Source organism: Sciurus carolinensis, chromosome 4 (assembly GCF_902686445.1).
Source record: "Sciurus carolinensis chromosome 4, mSciCar1.2, whole genome shotgun sequence".
Classification (NCBI taxonomy): Eukaryota; Metazoa; Chordata; class Mammalia; order Rodentia; family Sciuridae; genus Sciurus; species Sciurus carolinensis.
The window spans coordinates 62,125,986-62,140,387 of NC_062216.1; the positions used below are offsets into that span (position 1 = coordinate 62,125,986).

General features: G+C 44.8%; 1 protein-coding gene across 8 annotated transcripts in view; it reads right to left on the minus strand.

Moving 5' to 3' along the window:
- Positions 1–1,133: 1,133 nt before the first annotated feature.
- The window catches only part of Rbpms (RNA binding protein, mRNA processing factor), a 167,115-nt gene continuing 153,846 nt past the window's right edge, over positions 1,134–14,402 (minus strand). For 3 of the 8 annotated variants that reach the window (XR_007108210.1, XR_007108205.1, XR_007108208.1), the window contains 5 exons: positions 13,150–13,219; positions 7,316–7,419; positions 4,626–4,702; positions 4,010–4,145; positions 1,134–1,256 (listed from right to left, as the gene is read on the minus strand). Coding sequence is in view for 2 of the 8 variants with exons in the window: in XM_047548431.1 (XP_047404387.1) it covers positions 1,163–1,256; positions 13,150–13,219 (164 nt within the window). In the remaining 6 variants the exon portion in view is untranslated. The remainder of the gene's footprint in view (positions 1,257–4,009; positions 4,146–4,625; positions 4,703–7,315; positions 7,420–13,149; positions 13,220–14,402) is intronic. The other 5 variants (XR_007108209.1, XR_007108207.1, XM_047548431.1 and 2 more) reach the window with 3 other exon arrangements.

Sequence of the window (14,402 nt, forward strand, 5' to 3'; positions counted from 1 at the left end):
ACCAAACATACAATCATTAAAACATTGAATTTTTCAATACAGTGAGCAGATCAGTAAGAAAGATTGTGATTATGTCTAGCTATATTAGCAGTTAGAAACTCTTAAGTCAATATAGTTTTACACATGGCTTTTTATACAAGTGGGAGAGGGAGAGGTTGAGTAGTCAGAGACTCTGGAGTGTGTCACCTTAAGAACACAAGACTGACTTTTTGGCTTTCACTGTTTTGAAACAAGCCCAGCAGTACTCTACATGGCCACTGGTTACCTTGTTTACCCCTTGTGCTGAGTAGTAGGGAAACTCACAACAAGCAACCTGGGATTCCAGAACATGGGACACGTGGTCTGTTTGAACACTAAGCTTAGTTCAGCCAAGTATTGGGTAAAATCACTTGGGAGATGTGGATTTGCCCATTGTAGTTGGTAAAGCCAGCCCCTAGTAAGGCAAGGTTAGCCCCCAAACCAAGGTCCTCCCTCATAGGTCTACTGCAGACCCACTGGGCAGTGGGCATTGCTATGGGAGTTAGTCACATAGGGGAGCGTGCTCTCATAAAACATAAACATGAAACCTGAAACCCAGTACTTGACACACAGCTTACACAGTCATAGATGGAGCTGCCAGAGCTTTGTAAGGGCACACTCCAGTCAAGAATTTCTCCCCAAGTTTTCTTTGCCCAGTTGTGAATATGCCATTAAGGTAGCTCCTGGAAGCTTTGATTGTCTTGCAGGGATATCCTATGGGAACTGGGATCACAGACCAGGGCTGCAGAGAACAGTTCTAACACCACATTACTAAAGTACCCTGGACTTTGGCCAGGCAGACAGCATCTATATATTAACAATACAATGTTGGAAATTTTGATAACCATTTAGAAACATGCCTCAAACATGCAGCTTATTTTAGAAGAAAAAAAATAGATATTTTTAATTACAAGCATTCAAAAGTCTAGCATAAAAGTTGTGATCCAACCCAGTGTAAGAATCCATCCTGTCATAATTAAAATGTTTGGTATAAAAATACTCACTTTCTTGGTTTTACTGTTGACTTCTTTTATGTTTCGTTTGAAAATATCTCCAAACTGTACAGAAATTATGTCACACCATGCATTCACAAATAACACTATTTCTTACAATTATACAGTGTAAAAGAGTAAAACATTTTTTATTATATATATTTTTTTCTTCGAGAAAAACAGATGTGTGATAGAGGCTGTGGCAAAGTCTTGAAGGGATCAAAACTGGGCAAGGTTTTTTCAAGCCTGAAACAAAGAAAACATGTTGGGAAAGTAGACCTCAAAACCACATGCAGTACTTTCTCCTAGTGCCATGACTGAGAAAGCCATGGAAAATTCAAAGAGTGATTCCCTGTGAGTGTGTTTGTGTAGGTAAACACATTCTCCTGGTAAAGACTACTCACAAGAGGATCAACGGTCTCACTTATTCACTTATCAATACTTACATAACAGAAGCTTTTAAAGGCTTCCTTTCCTAAAGTTGCAAAGAAAAGCTGTTCTCTTTGCTTTGTGATAGAAAAAAAGGCCTTCAAATAATATCGAAGTCCTTGACTCTTACCTCTCTGGGTCTTGCTTGTATAATTGCTAGGTGTGATGTCATACTTGGAAGGCTAAGGCAGGAGGCTCACAAGTTTGAGGCCAGCCTGGGCAACTTAGTGAGACCCTGTCTCAATATAAAAAGGGCTAGGGATGTAGCTGACGGGTGCTTGCCTAGCACTAGGTGTGAGGCCCTATATGTGATCCTCAATATCTCCTCAAACACCCTCCCCACCAAAAAAAAAAAAAAAAAAAAAAACAAACCATCTCTCTACTTTTCCTTTCTTTCTCCAACACCTAATGCTTTGTTTTCTTGCCAACATGTAATACTCATATTTGTGTTTGTATAAAAGGTGTACACAAAGGCAAATCAGTATATGCTAGGATTTTGTTTGGGGAAATGCTTATGTGAGAGAAAAGGTTATGAAGAAAACAGATCATTACTGATAACAACCCACCTGACTGTTCAAGGTAGAATTACTTGGGGATTTGTGTACTTAGCAGTAAATCTTGAACTCACAATATTTAGGTGAACACTCCAACATGGAGAATGGAATAATCTTGTAACACTTCTCTACAAACCACTGCTGCATCTGGACCTGAACTTTGACACACAATATACCTTTACATAATCCTAGTTTTTAGATGACGTACAAATAGGTAGAAATAATGGCTTGCAAGTCTTAAGGCCCAGTATAATTACCATGCATCCTAGGAAATCCCCAGGGAGAAAACAGAGCAAGGCTTTCTAGATTGGGAATCTGGATATCCTGAACCTTACCTGTGTTATGCTAGTATGTATCTACCTATTCAGGTTGTTGCAAAAAGTGAATTAATCCTAGCACATCATTTAAATTGTCTCCTATAGGGAAGAGGCCAAAACTAGAGAGCTGTAACATGCTCAAGTGATCCTGGCCCCCTTTCACCTTTACGTCCTCAGATTTCTCTGAGCGGTGATTGGTTCTACCAGGAGTGAACGAGGTAATAGACTGCTTCAGGAAAATCTCATTTTCTGATTCCTTTGCCTCCACATGGTACCCGGCACAGGTGTGGGGAGTCAGCCTCCACTTAGCACATGTTCTATAATGAAGAAATCAACCTGGGCAGGGATTGTTTGCACCCCATCTTTGGGGCATGCCTGTGACACTCAGCATGGCCAGTAATAGGACCCTTCCTGGTACCTGTCTTCTGTCTGTTACACTCTACTTTCTACCTGGAAGTAGATGGGGCACAAAACCCCACAATCTAGGAATATGTCATGTGAAGCTGCCCACGGCAGGGACCTGGAGTTGCATGGGGCTTATTGGTGGGGCCAGGCATCATTTTGGGGGTCGTAGCAACAAGGATTCCCTTGTGAATCCACAACCTTCTCCTAGTTTGACTCACTTTCTCAGTTGCCTGATTTGCTGCCCTTTCCCTTCCCTCAAGGGCACTGATTACAATGTGAAGCAGTATCATCTCCACCCATTCCACTCCTAAGGAGTGTATGTCATAGTGGAGTGAAACCAGCTTACTAAAGAAACTGACAAGGCCAGTTTTCTTCTTTCACGAGTTCTACTTCATTCTAGACTTGACCACATTCAGCAAAGGTTTATGTGTGGATTCATAGAAACCCTTTCTGAAGAACACTCTACAGTGGTTCCTACTGCAGGATGATTCACATGGGACAATGTCTGGCAGCCCCTGTGCTCTCAGAATGGAAGAGGCTATGCCACCCCTTTGGGCTTGGAGTGGAAAAGCAGCTGGCCTAGCTATGGTGACACGGAATCAAGACCAATGGCCTGCAACCAAAGCTGTCACGCTACTTTCAGGGACCACAAGAAAGAAGAAATGGCAGGCGAAGGAAGTGGACCATGTGAATTCCCTTTCCCAGGTTGGGCCTGCTGGTTTAGGGTGGGTGGAGCCCCTGGTGTCTCTTTTTCAGTGCCTGGCTGTGTCTACTTTTGCTCCTGGTGAGCTTGACAGTTTTTGGGCAAATCCACATTGCCAACCCTGCCCTGTTCTGGTTCCATAGCCAATTCCTTCCCTATTTCTTTCCCTATTCCTCTCACCTCCCTCCAGGGTATTTCATATTTCAGACAAGACCACCTTCTGCTCTGGCAATTTCTGTCCCTACATCCATCCCTGGGTGCTGTACCATCTCTCACATCAAGTCCACATGATCTGCTCTCTCATATCATCTGCTCCCTTCCAATATTGCCACGACTACCTTGGGTTTGCCTCTTTGGATATGAACTGCTACTGTGCATCTCCAACCATTTTGCAATGGGAGCAAGGTGATGATTCCTTAACCCCCCTTTCCTACCACCTGCTCAAGTTTCTTAAGTGACTCTCCAAGTCCCAGATCCCTAATACATCCTTCCAGGCCCTCAAAAATCTCTGTCCCAGGCTTTGTACTTTCTCTTTTCTGTTCTGCTCCCTATCTGCCCAGGTTATACACACTCCTATCTTTTACAACTCACCTTTCCTGATCCCTTCAGCCTCCAGGGCTTCCTCCAACTCCAAGCCGGAGTTCTCACTGTCCAGGCCACTGTGGCTTTCACAGGGATTATCTTGGGTTGTTACTTTCTTCCCAAAGGTTATCTCCTCCTTCCTCAACTCCAGATGTAGTCATTTGCATACAGCAAAAACACAACCCTGTCATTTGGACGTTAGGACTCCAGAGCAGATGAAACAGGAGTTAATAGGCCACGATGGGATATGGCACTATACTTGGGTCCTAATCTTGATAACACCAGGAGATTGTACCGGGGGGTGGGGGTGGGGCAATCTCAGTTGAGCCCTGTGGCACCCTCAGCACCTCAACAGGCAATGCCTTCTTCAGGAAGCTGATACTGCTGAGGGAAGGGGAAGGTATCTCCAGTTTTTCTGGGTGATAAGCACGGGTCCTGACTACAATGCTCCATCCTTTCTGCCTGAACAAGAAGACAGGCAAAGTTCTGGTTAATACTGGCTGATTACAGAGGCTGAGCTTTTGAAGTGGGGGGAGGGGACCATGGAAGGAAGGAGAGAAGAAAGGAGACAAGACTAAAGTTTTCTGAGCTTTCCAGAACTATGCCATACAGATGTAATTCTCACATGGGAAAAGAATGTATCCACATTGCCATCAATGTTCCCAGGCTGAACAGAAGGTCAAAGTGTGGCTATTTCAGTCCCTGTAAACAAGGAAGAGGTTTAGCTAGGAACGGAGTTCAGACCTTGGAATGTATTAACAAGGACATTTTAAACAGAATCTAAAGACATCCGGGAACACAAAGCACCACAGAGGGACAGTGGGCCAGGATGGGAGAGAGTCAGGCTGATGGGGGCAGCATCTTTTCACAGTACCTTTCCCAAGAGGAGATCAACTACAATATGCAAGCGTGGGACCCAGAGATGTGTATAAGAACTTGTCTGAGGTACACTGAATTTGAAGACATTGAAGGGCAGTGCTTACAAAATTCTAAAACATTTCAGTTGCCTTTGATGTAAAGATCAGTGAGTGGCACTCAGTGTTGGGGAGACCTGCTGATGGGTGTGGGGTCAGGATGCTTGCTGACTGACAGAGCAGGGGACATGTACTGTAACTAAGTCAAAGCCTGTTTGTCCAGGTGTCCTGTAAGCTTTCTCTTCTAAGATGTAACTCTTTCCATGCCTCCCTTGTATGTGTACTGTTTGACCTAATCACTTGCAATTTCTTCCCCAAGAGTTTAATCTGCTAACAATCATTTTTATCAAAAGTCAGATAAGGAATATTTTCCTCCACCCAACTCCACATAAACAGGAGACATCATATGCAAATGTTAATAAGAGTGGTTTTTATGTCTGTCAGCTTAACTTTTTAAAAATCAAGCACTGATACTAATTTGTAATATAAAACAAATTAGCATTTAAAAAATTTAAGTTCAAAGTTCATAATCTATGGAATCTCTGGGGCAGTAGTCTTCTGTAGTTAGTAACTGCCCCACTCCAAAGACACCAGTCTCCTATTATGCTTCTCAGCCCACAGTAACAAGTGTGTGCAGGCTGGCTAGCTACATCTGTGCATTGTTCCAGCTCCTCTAGCCAAAGAAGGCCCAGCTCTAGAGGCAGCCGGAGAGTCTACCCCCTCAGTCAGGCCCTCTCTGCCCTGCAAAGGTTGGTCACATAAGCAATGAAGTTTGACCTCAGATTTGGAAGAAACAGCTTTCTCCAAACTCCCTTCTGTAACCTAAGGATGGCCTCAGAAACTGTTGAACCATAAGCTGAACTAACACCATCAGTGCTGACACACCTTTGCCAGCACTTCTGGGGCATCTTCCCACGGAGTCATAGTCTCCACCTCTCCATTTTTCTGCCCCTCCCACCAGGCCTGCATCACTAGGTCCTTGCATTGTCATGAACTCATCACCTGCTGCTGCTGCCTTGATTGGACTCATGTATATATGCCTTGAATGACTGATGTTTTAGTTGCTTTACTGCATTTAAAAAAACACACATGTAACCTGCTTCCAAAAAATTGCATGGGTGGCTTTTGAATTGGCCTTTAAATTTCTCCAAAGAAGGGGAAAAAAATAAAACTAAGGCTTTAAGTTTGAGTGAGGGACTGGGGTTGTGGCTCAGTGGTAGAGCCTAGCGTCTGTGAGGCACTGGGTTAGATCCTCAGCACCACATAAAGATAAAATAAAGGTATTGCATCCACCTATGACTAAAAATATATATATTTTAAAAAAGTTTGGGTGATAATACCAACAAGAATAACATGGGCATTACTACTAAGAACCATACACCAAAGGAAAATCTAACAAAGCAGAAGGCCACAGACTAGCAGGATAAATACCAGCTGCCTGATGAGTTGTGGAAAACTGTTGGCTGTTGGTAAGTTTAGGTTAGTGAAGAAACACTTCAGTAGAAAAGATACTTGAAATGCAGGTAGCTTGTTTCCTGTCCAGAAAGCTACCCAAGTGCAGGCAGGTTGAAGGTATGCCTGTGGTCAGGCCCTGAAAGGGACTGTTCTGAGCATGAAGTTACCTTAGGTCCTCAAAATGTGATAATGAATTCTGTGGGCTGTACTAGCTTTTCCTCTGTCCTTAGCAGAAATCTGATCCTTCACAGGAATGAAATCTGCCACCGTATTTGGGCTGAGATATAAACGACTGTCTGCCAGTTCCTGGCATTCCTGCTATTCCAAGCCAAATTTTCCAAAGATACTATTAAGTCCCAATACATGGTACCTGGCAGGGAGGACATGTGTGGGAATGTACATTATTATTATTTTTTAAGACTACTGAGAAGTGATAGCTGACACTGGCAAGAAGACAAATGACCAAAATCATCACTCACTAGAAAAGCCAAGCAGTCTAAAGGAACTCCTGGAGAATCCTGCAGACTTAATTCAGTCACACCAATCAAGTGGTTATCCCCTTCAGAAGAGGCTCATAAAAATGCTGAATTATATTCAATGTAATTGGACTGGTAAAGTAGGGGAATATATATACTACATCTAAAATAGATTTCCAACAATATGCTGGATTTCAGAAAAAGGCTTAGATGATGAAAGAGTCTAGGTCTACTGGATAACCGCATGTTAATGGTGCCAGCCTCACCTAAGAAGGCCATGATGCACTTTGAAAATGGCTGGTGGCTATCCCTGATGACTTTTCCTAAGCAGGCTGGGGCTGGACAGGACAGTGCTGAGCACTAGACAGAACCACTTGGAGAGATAAGCACTCAGACTAGAAGCTGGGGTTCTCAAGCGATGCTGGGGCCTATCTTGACCATACTGGTTGACACTGGCCTTTGGAACTCACCAGCAAGCTCCAGTTTTGCACAACAGCTGGAGTACAGTCGCCACCAGTGAAGATCTCATTAATACCCACAAGACAGATTGCAGCCGCCATCACACACCTGGGACCTGGATGAACAAAGAGATGACCTGTTAACCACGTAGCAAACCCCTACCATGGGACTCCTGCTGGTGGGCCCTGGGCCTTGACCAGCCTGTTAGGACAGCAAGGAGCTGAGAAAACTCAAGACCAAGAGATCAAAGGTCTCTAATGCTAAGTTGAGGACAAGCTGCCAGTAAAGAATGACATCAGTGACATACAAAACTCACAGCCAAGAAAGTGAACTGGGGCTTGGTGAACAATAAGGATGTTCTCAGGGGCCAGGGAGGCAGGGAGGGTGCTCTGAGGGAAGTGTGCTCTGTTTTTCTCCTTTACTGAGGGCAGAGCTGTAGCACTCATAGGCCACCAAGTCCAGCCTATGGGGACTCTACAGATACGGTCACACAGTGAGATCCCAAGGACTGTGCACGAGACCCCAGGTGCCACCCTGGAGTCTGGCCAAGCAAAAGCATGGCATCTGAGGCCCCGGAGAAGACAAAACTGTAACCATCTACAGGAACTGCTTAGACAAATAGCTTTGGGCAGCCTAAGGCCATGGGAGAGCTCTGTGCTGTCATATGTGCCAATGACTAAGTTTTGCTCTAAGCAACTTCTGGAAAACACAGTAAAAAAGAATCATGTCTGTGAACACATCCTATGACGCTCGAGGGTCTGAGAATTTTGAAACATAAAGGTGGAAAGACCTAGCAAATCATTCATTTTTAAAATTCCTGAAGGCTTGGGTGTCTCTGGGCCAGCTGGTTTCCACAAAATCCCCAGTGCTTCTGGGTGTGGTGGCAACTTGGGAGGCTGAGGCGAAATGATCCCAAGTTCAAAGCCAGCCTGGGCAACTTAGTGAGCTCCTCAGAACCTTAGAGAGACTCTGTCTCAAAATAAAAAAGGGCTGGGGATGTGGGTCAGTGGTAAAGCACCCTTGATTTCAATCCCCAATATAAGGGGGGAAAATCCTGGTGCCAAGAAAAGGACCCTAACTCCATGCATGTGGACATAAATGGCTCTATTCTCCAAAACAGCTCAAATTTTCACCCCAGTGGATTCTCTTTTCCTTTATCAAGTCAGAGGCTGTTGTACTGTGGCAAACCATCTGAGCTCTTTGCAATAAGTCACAGGCTCAGCTGGCACAGGAATCTGCCACTTCAAAGGGAGACCCCCAGCTCCTCCAGGTCCCTGTGGGGAGACAGCCTATGCTAAAACTCACCTCATCCAAAAATTAGGGGTAAACCTTAAGGAAAGATTGCCTTCCTAGGACATCTGTCTTCTCTGAATTAAGGGGAAAAAATGTTCCCCCAGAATTTTACTATAAAAACACTTAAATGATGAGTAGGTGTGATTCTAATTTTCTAGTAAAAGACAGATTATTTGAGTACAGGAAAATAAATATGAATCCTTGCAAATGAAACCAATTGGCTCACCCAACTCCCTCCTGCCCTTGCAACACTCCCACAGGAACCAAGGGTCAGGGTCATGTTGGGAACAGCAGGCCCAGGGTGCCTCCCTGGCCTGCCCAATCCTTAGCTACATTTTTAGGATGCCTATCACTGAAGAAGTCATACTGATGGTCAGATTCCTCTTAGTCTGAGCTAATCAGGATGACACTTTAACTCACCCTGTGTTCCTAGAAGGATGAGGGCATCAACAAGCTGCTCTTTGTAGTTACATTAGCAACAGTTGTGCACACTGGGGTTCTGGTGGGCAGGGAGCATGCTTGAGTCAGAGTCATTCCAGAGACCTAGGAGGTGGCTCTTCAAGAGAAGGGAATCCCAAATGTGTTCATTGTTCACTTTTTGCTGAATACATACAACTTCTTAATTTCCTTGTAAAAATGAGTAGGGAGAGGCTAGAACTGGACAATGGAGGCCAAGGCTTCTCTGGTGGCCCTGGAATGAGCTGTGAGCCACTGAGACTCAGTGTCCTAGTCTCACACATGGCCACCCTCTTTGAACTAATGGGGAAAGTTGCCAGCCAGCCTCAGAGAAACAGGTGAGGGGAAAAGGTTGCAGCTTGTGCTCAAGGCTGTCCCAAGAAAGCTCTCCCAGAGAAGGGCTGCCATGCACCTACCAGCTGCCTCTTCCAGGTGCTCTCTGATGTCTCCCCTGAAACAAGCTTGCTGCCCGTCAAGCCTACATACTTTTATTTAGCAAAGAGAGAAGCAAGAGGATCAGAGAAGTTACATTATTCTCCAAGCTTTAGAAGGTGGGGCCTGTTTTGAAAAAGAGCTCCTTATCAAACTGGGAAAGTGCCAGGTCTCTATAGTGCTATGTTCTCAGGACAACCCTGCTAACTCTGCCACAAGGATAAAATAAGAGACTGTCGACCCCACAGCAGTTGGCTTCCTGCCCGACTTCCCTCTTTCCCATAACACTTATTATGACCTGACCTACTGTGTTTATTATTCTATTGCCCATCTCCTCCCCGTTACACTGTAGCTGTCCCCTGAATATTTATTATATTAAGGCTTTTAAATGTGATATGGAGACCTCGACTGATAGAAGGGTAATGACTAATCAGTCACAAGAACTTTCCTGGTTTCTGGCCACACTGCAATGTGAAAGCACAGCACATGCATTTCTTCTACGGGAGAGGGCATGGGTGACTGCAGGAGCCACAGCAGCTGTCTGGGCCTGCAATGAAGACTTTGTGCTTTTCCCTCCTTATAAAGCACCTCCATGTCCACCCCTGGGCAGGATGACTCTATGCTCAAGGCTCTCATGTTCATATCCAAAGACTGGCTAAGCTATTCTTCCTATAACAAAATGTAAGGAATAAACTGCTTTGAATTCCAGTCACGGTGTTCTCTCTCACCATTTCCTTCTCTAATTTGGTGAGGCCATAACAACATGTGCTTATAATTTCTATGCTGTGGTCTTGGTCCATGGCCAGGGTCATGAGTTTTTAAGAATAGGGTCCCACACCCACCCCAACTCCCCAACTCTCTTCTTTTTTAAAAAATGTTTCACTGTATTTGGATATCCAACAAGGAAAGCTGTGGAACTTTCATGACCTGCAAAGAGTAACAAAAAACTTGCTCATGCTTTCCTGTTCTTAACACATCTGGGAAATTCATAATTTTCAATCATTATTATTGTATTCTGAGGTTCTCTGCCACAAGCTGGACCAAACAGTTACCAAGACTCTAATGAGGGGTGGGGGATAGAGTGTGTAGGCAGACTAACCACCACCTGTCAGGCCAGGTGCTGAGCAAACACCACCAGACCATCCAGCCTTCTGACCACCCCTCTTTAGACAGTCTTCCTCCCATCAGTGACAGGCGATGTACCTCCCCACAGGCTGATCTTGGAACATCCTAAGCAATCCCTCATCTTTAATGTGCCCCCAACTCTCCCCCACTAGAACTTGAGTTCCTTAGGGGCACAGGTCTGGTGTTTCACATTTTTATATCTAGCACATAGCAGATACAGCCCATATTTATTTCAAGAATAGAGTTCAGTTTACATTTCTAGTCTAGTCACTGATTTCTCCTTAGCACAAAGTGGATAAATTAAAAATCCTCAAAGGGCCTCTGGGAGAGCAGAATTTGGAAGATGGCATCCCATCAGAAGTGCCCGCCAGTCTGCACGTAGGCTATGCCTGATACCAGGCATTGCTGTTGCCCTCCTTATAGGTTCTGGTAACACTTTCTGTGCAGAGAAAACAAGTCGGGGGAGCAAACCCTCTCTGTGAAACTGAGGAGACTAGTGTGATGTTACTATGTGAATGTGTGTGTGTCGGGGTGGGGGCACTTGCCTTTCATTTTTTTTTTTTTTTGATGGACTCATTTTGGCCTAACATGTTTATATTAGCTCATCAACAACATGGTTTCCAATACTAATTACATTTCCTTAGGATTACATAGCCTGGATTATTAGCTATTTTGGAAAGGATCTGATCCAAGAAACTAGAAGGAGGTGGAATACTGGATCCATGCTGAGCTGGTCTAACTCTGGATGCAGCAGCAATAAGCACTATTGTCCATGGTCCTTCCTAACCATCTCTTCTCCCCAACACCCTCCACATACTGGGGAAGGAGTCTGGCCCACCCATCCACATTTAGCTCAGAACAAGTGCCTCATCTTCAAGTGAATTTACATATTCAGATTCGGATCTTACAGGGTTCTTATACACCATACGTTGAATGTCGCACCCCTTGGAAGCAATTGCTGTCTCTGGATCTCTGGTTGATGGTACCCATTAATGCAACTGGAGAGAATTACAATTTGCCAATATAAAGGATCTTTATGAACGGAACCCACGAAACTGCTTAATGATGAATGTTTTCCTTTTGATCTAGATAAATGTTTAAAAAAAATAAAAGTCCTTCCTTAGGCTCTATGCCACCATTTTTTGCCAGCTTCACCAATGAAATCACCAAAGTCAAAGTGTTCTCTCCTGATTCAACATTCTGAGAGCACCTGCCACTGCTGACAGAAGCTACCCACTGGGCTCTCTCTTGTACTCTGGTCCTACTTCCATCACTGCTGCTGGGGGAGGACAGCAGGCCTCCTTCTGAGCCAGGGCCTGAGCTTGCCTGAAAGTGCTGATCCCCCAGAGTGGTGAGAACTTGGCCAAGCGAAGTCCACACTCAGCAGTTCCCTGGTCTGGTGGAAGGTAACGTGACCCACCAACTGAGACTTCAGGTCAACAGGGCAACTCACTTGTGGAAAATAAATCCCAGCTCCCTTGAAAATGCCTCTTTAGAGGACACTAAGCTGCACAAGGCCAGGTCTAGTGCTGCCATTCCCGCCATCTTTCCCCGTGAGCACTCTTAAACATGTCTCCATTTAAGTGGAACCCGGTCACCAGATGCCAGTTCTTTCCACACAATTGGGTCTCCAAGAGACCCAGTGACCTCAGGAGATCTAACAGAGCACATGGGACTCTCAATCAACAGTGAAAAAGAAACATTACTTTTATTTGGAATGATTTTTATCTTAAAATATAAACTCCCCAAGAAAAGGCCTGGGCTTGCCATGACTTTCTTAATGTTTTTAACAGGATGAAGGCCTGGTCTCTTCCTTTTCTCATTTTTCTTCCACTGTAACACCTAGAAAACTTCACTTCCAGCAGCCTCCCCAAATTAACACACTAAGTTACAGGTCACTAAGTTACACTAAGATGCCTTGTACTTAGCAGAAATCCAGTCAAGATACTGTATTATAGAAGGAATTTAGCTTATTGTAGAAATTCTACATTTACAAGTAAAAATTCATTTGATAGTTGTCTGAAGCAAAGTCAGGCCTACAATGGCACAAAGATGCCAACTTTGGATATCGTTTCCCTCAAGATAAAAAATCTTAAGGAAAGCCTGTGGAAACAAAACACTGCCTTCAGCATAAAAATCAGGGGTTCAGCAGTTGACTTGTTTCTGCAACTTGAGGAAGGAGTTTAATGGTGGGAGGTGAACCACAGTTATGTAAGGAAACTTTCTGACACCTGTTCTACAGAAACAAGCACTGATTGCTTATTTATGATATGGTCCAGACAGGAATCTGATTCCTAAGTTAGACTCAAACGCTGCAGTGCCCATACCACACCTTTCCCTAATCCCAGATGAAAACTTTCTCTCAGAAGAGATGCCCTGCCACCTGAGGGTTCTTCTAGTTTTTAGAAGAAGGACAACCAAAGAGAGTGCCGAAAGTGTAGGTGTGGAAAAAGGGTGAAAACAGCTGTTCACTTAAAGTCCTGTGCATTGGTTGCCTGCTACCTGCTTCCCACATTCCTCGGTGAGATCAAATACTTACAGAGCATTCAGCAGAACTGACGGGACTTCCAGCCCTGAGAAGTAGCCTCTGAGGGAGGGAGCCAGCGCATCTGGAAAGACACATGGGGAAAAGCTGTGAGTCAGGGGTCCCAGCCAACATTCTAATTCTTCCAATTTCCTACTGCTCCAAGGTGGTACCCACTTACACTGGCCTGTGTGGGATTTGTCACTGAGGAGCTGAAAACACCAGAGAAGTGTCCTGAGAACGAACACCTGTACAAGCTCTCAGGGAAGTACCCGAAATTTTGCCAAGGTCCCTGCACCCAACCTCCCTTTTAAAGTTAGCAGTCCTCATGAGGCATGGTCTGGCCTAGTGAATTTCCCTTTCCTTATCTGTGTTGACAAGGAACAGGCAGTTCTTGACCTTTTCTGTGACAGTGGCCTATTAAAAACTTTTTTGAGGTTCTATCCTATTATTTAAGAAAAAGGGTTCTGGTTTCCTGGCACTGAGGGGATGTCTGGTGCCCAGGGCCTTCTGTTCACTCTGCTGAGGAAAGGGGCCTACAGCCTTGGGCAAAGAGGCTTTCACAGCAGCCCTGTCTTTTCCATTACATTTCCAAAGGGAAAGGCCAGTCCCAATACAAATTGAGTGATTTTTTGTCTACTTGGCAGAATGTTCTGGGTCCTTGGCACACCAAGAGCAAGTGCACTTTGTTTTTAACAAATGTTCATCTATTGACGATGTCAGTTTTGCCCCTAAGCTGTTGAGAAGAGGGAAGAGGTGCCTGTTCACTGCTGCTCCTCTTTTTGTACTGAGGAGTAATGGCCTGCCCACTACTATGACAAGCAACACAGGAAGCCCTGGTAAGAGTGGAGAATGGAAAGCAAATCCCAACAAAAAGGGGAAGCTGCACAGCAGAGGGCTGGAAGGCCCTGTGGGAAGTAGCACCTCCTGCTGGTGTGGCAGGAGAAAGCCTCGTTCAAACTTCTAAAACAACAAGCTGAAGTAGGAGCCATTCTGACTGAAAAGGGGAAGCGGTGAGACCAGGAGGCCTATGAGAATTCTGTAGGACCTACAGGTTGAGGGTTTGATGACGATCTGCTGCTTCATCTTCCATTTTATAGGTGAGGAAACCAACTGTGGTCTGGGTATTCTAAATGACAATGGTCACAAAGTCCAGTGGGGTCAGGCGTGGGTCAGAACTCAGGACTAGGCTCTACTACATCCCCTAACTTGATTCTAAAAGTTAGGATGCCTAGAAATTGGGTCCCAGAGAGAAGCCGGTCCCTACA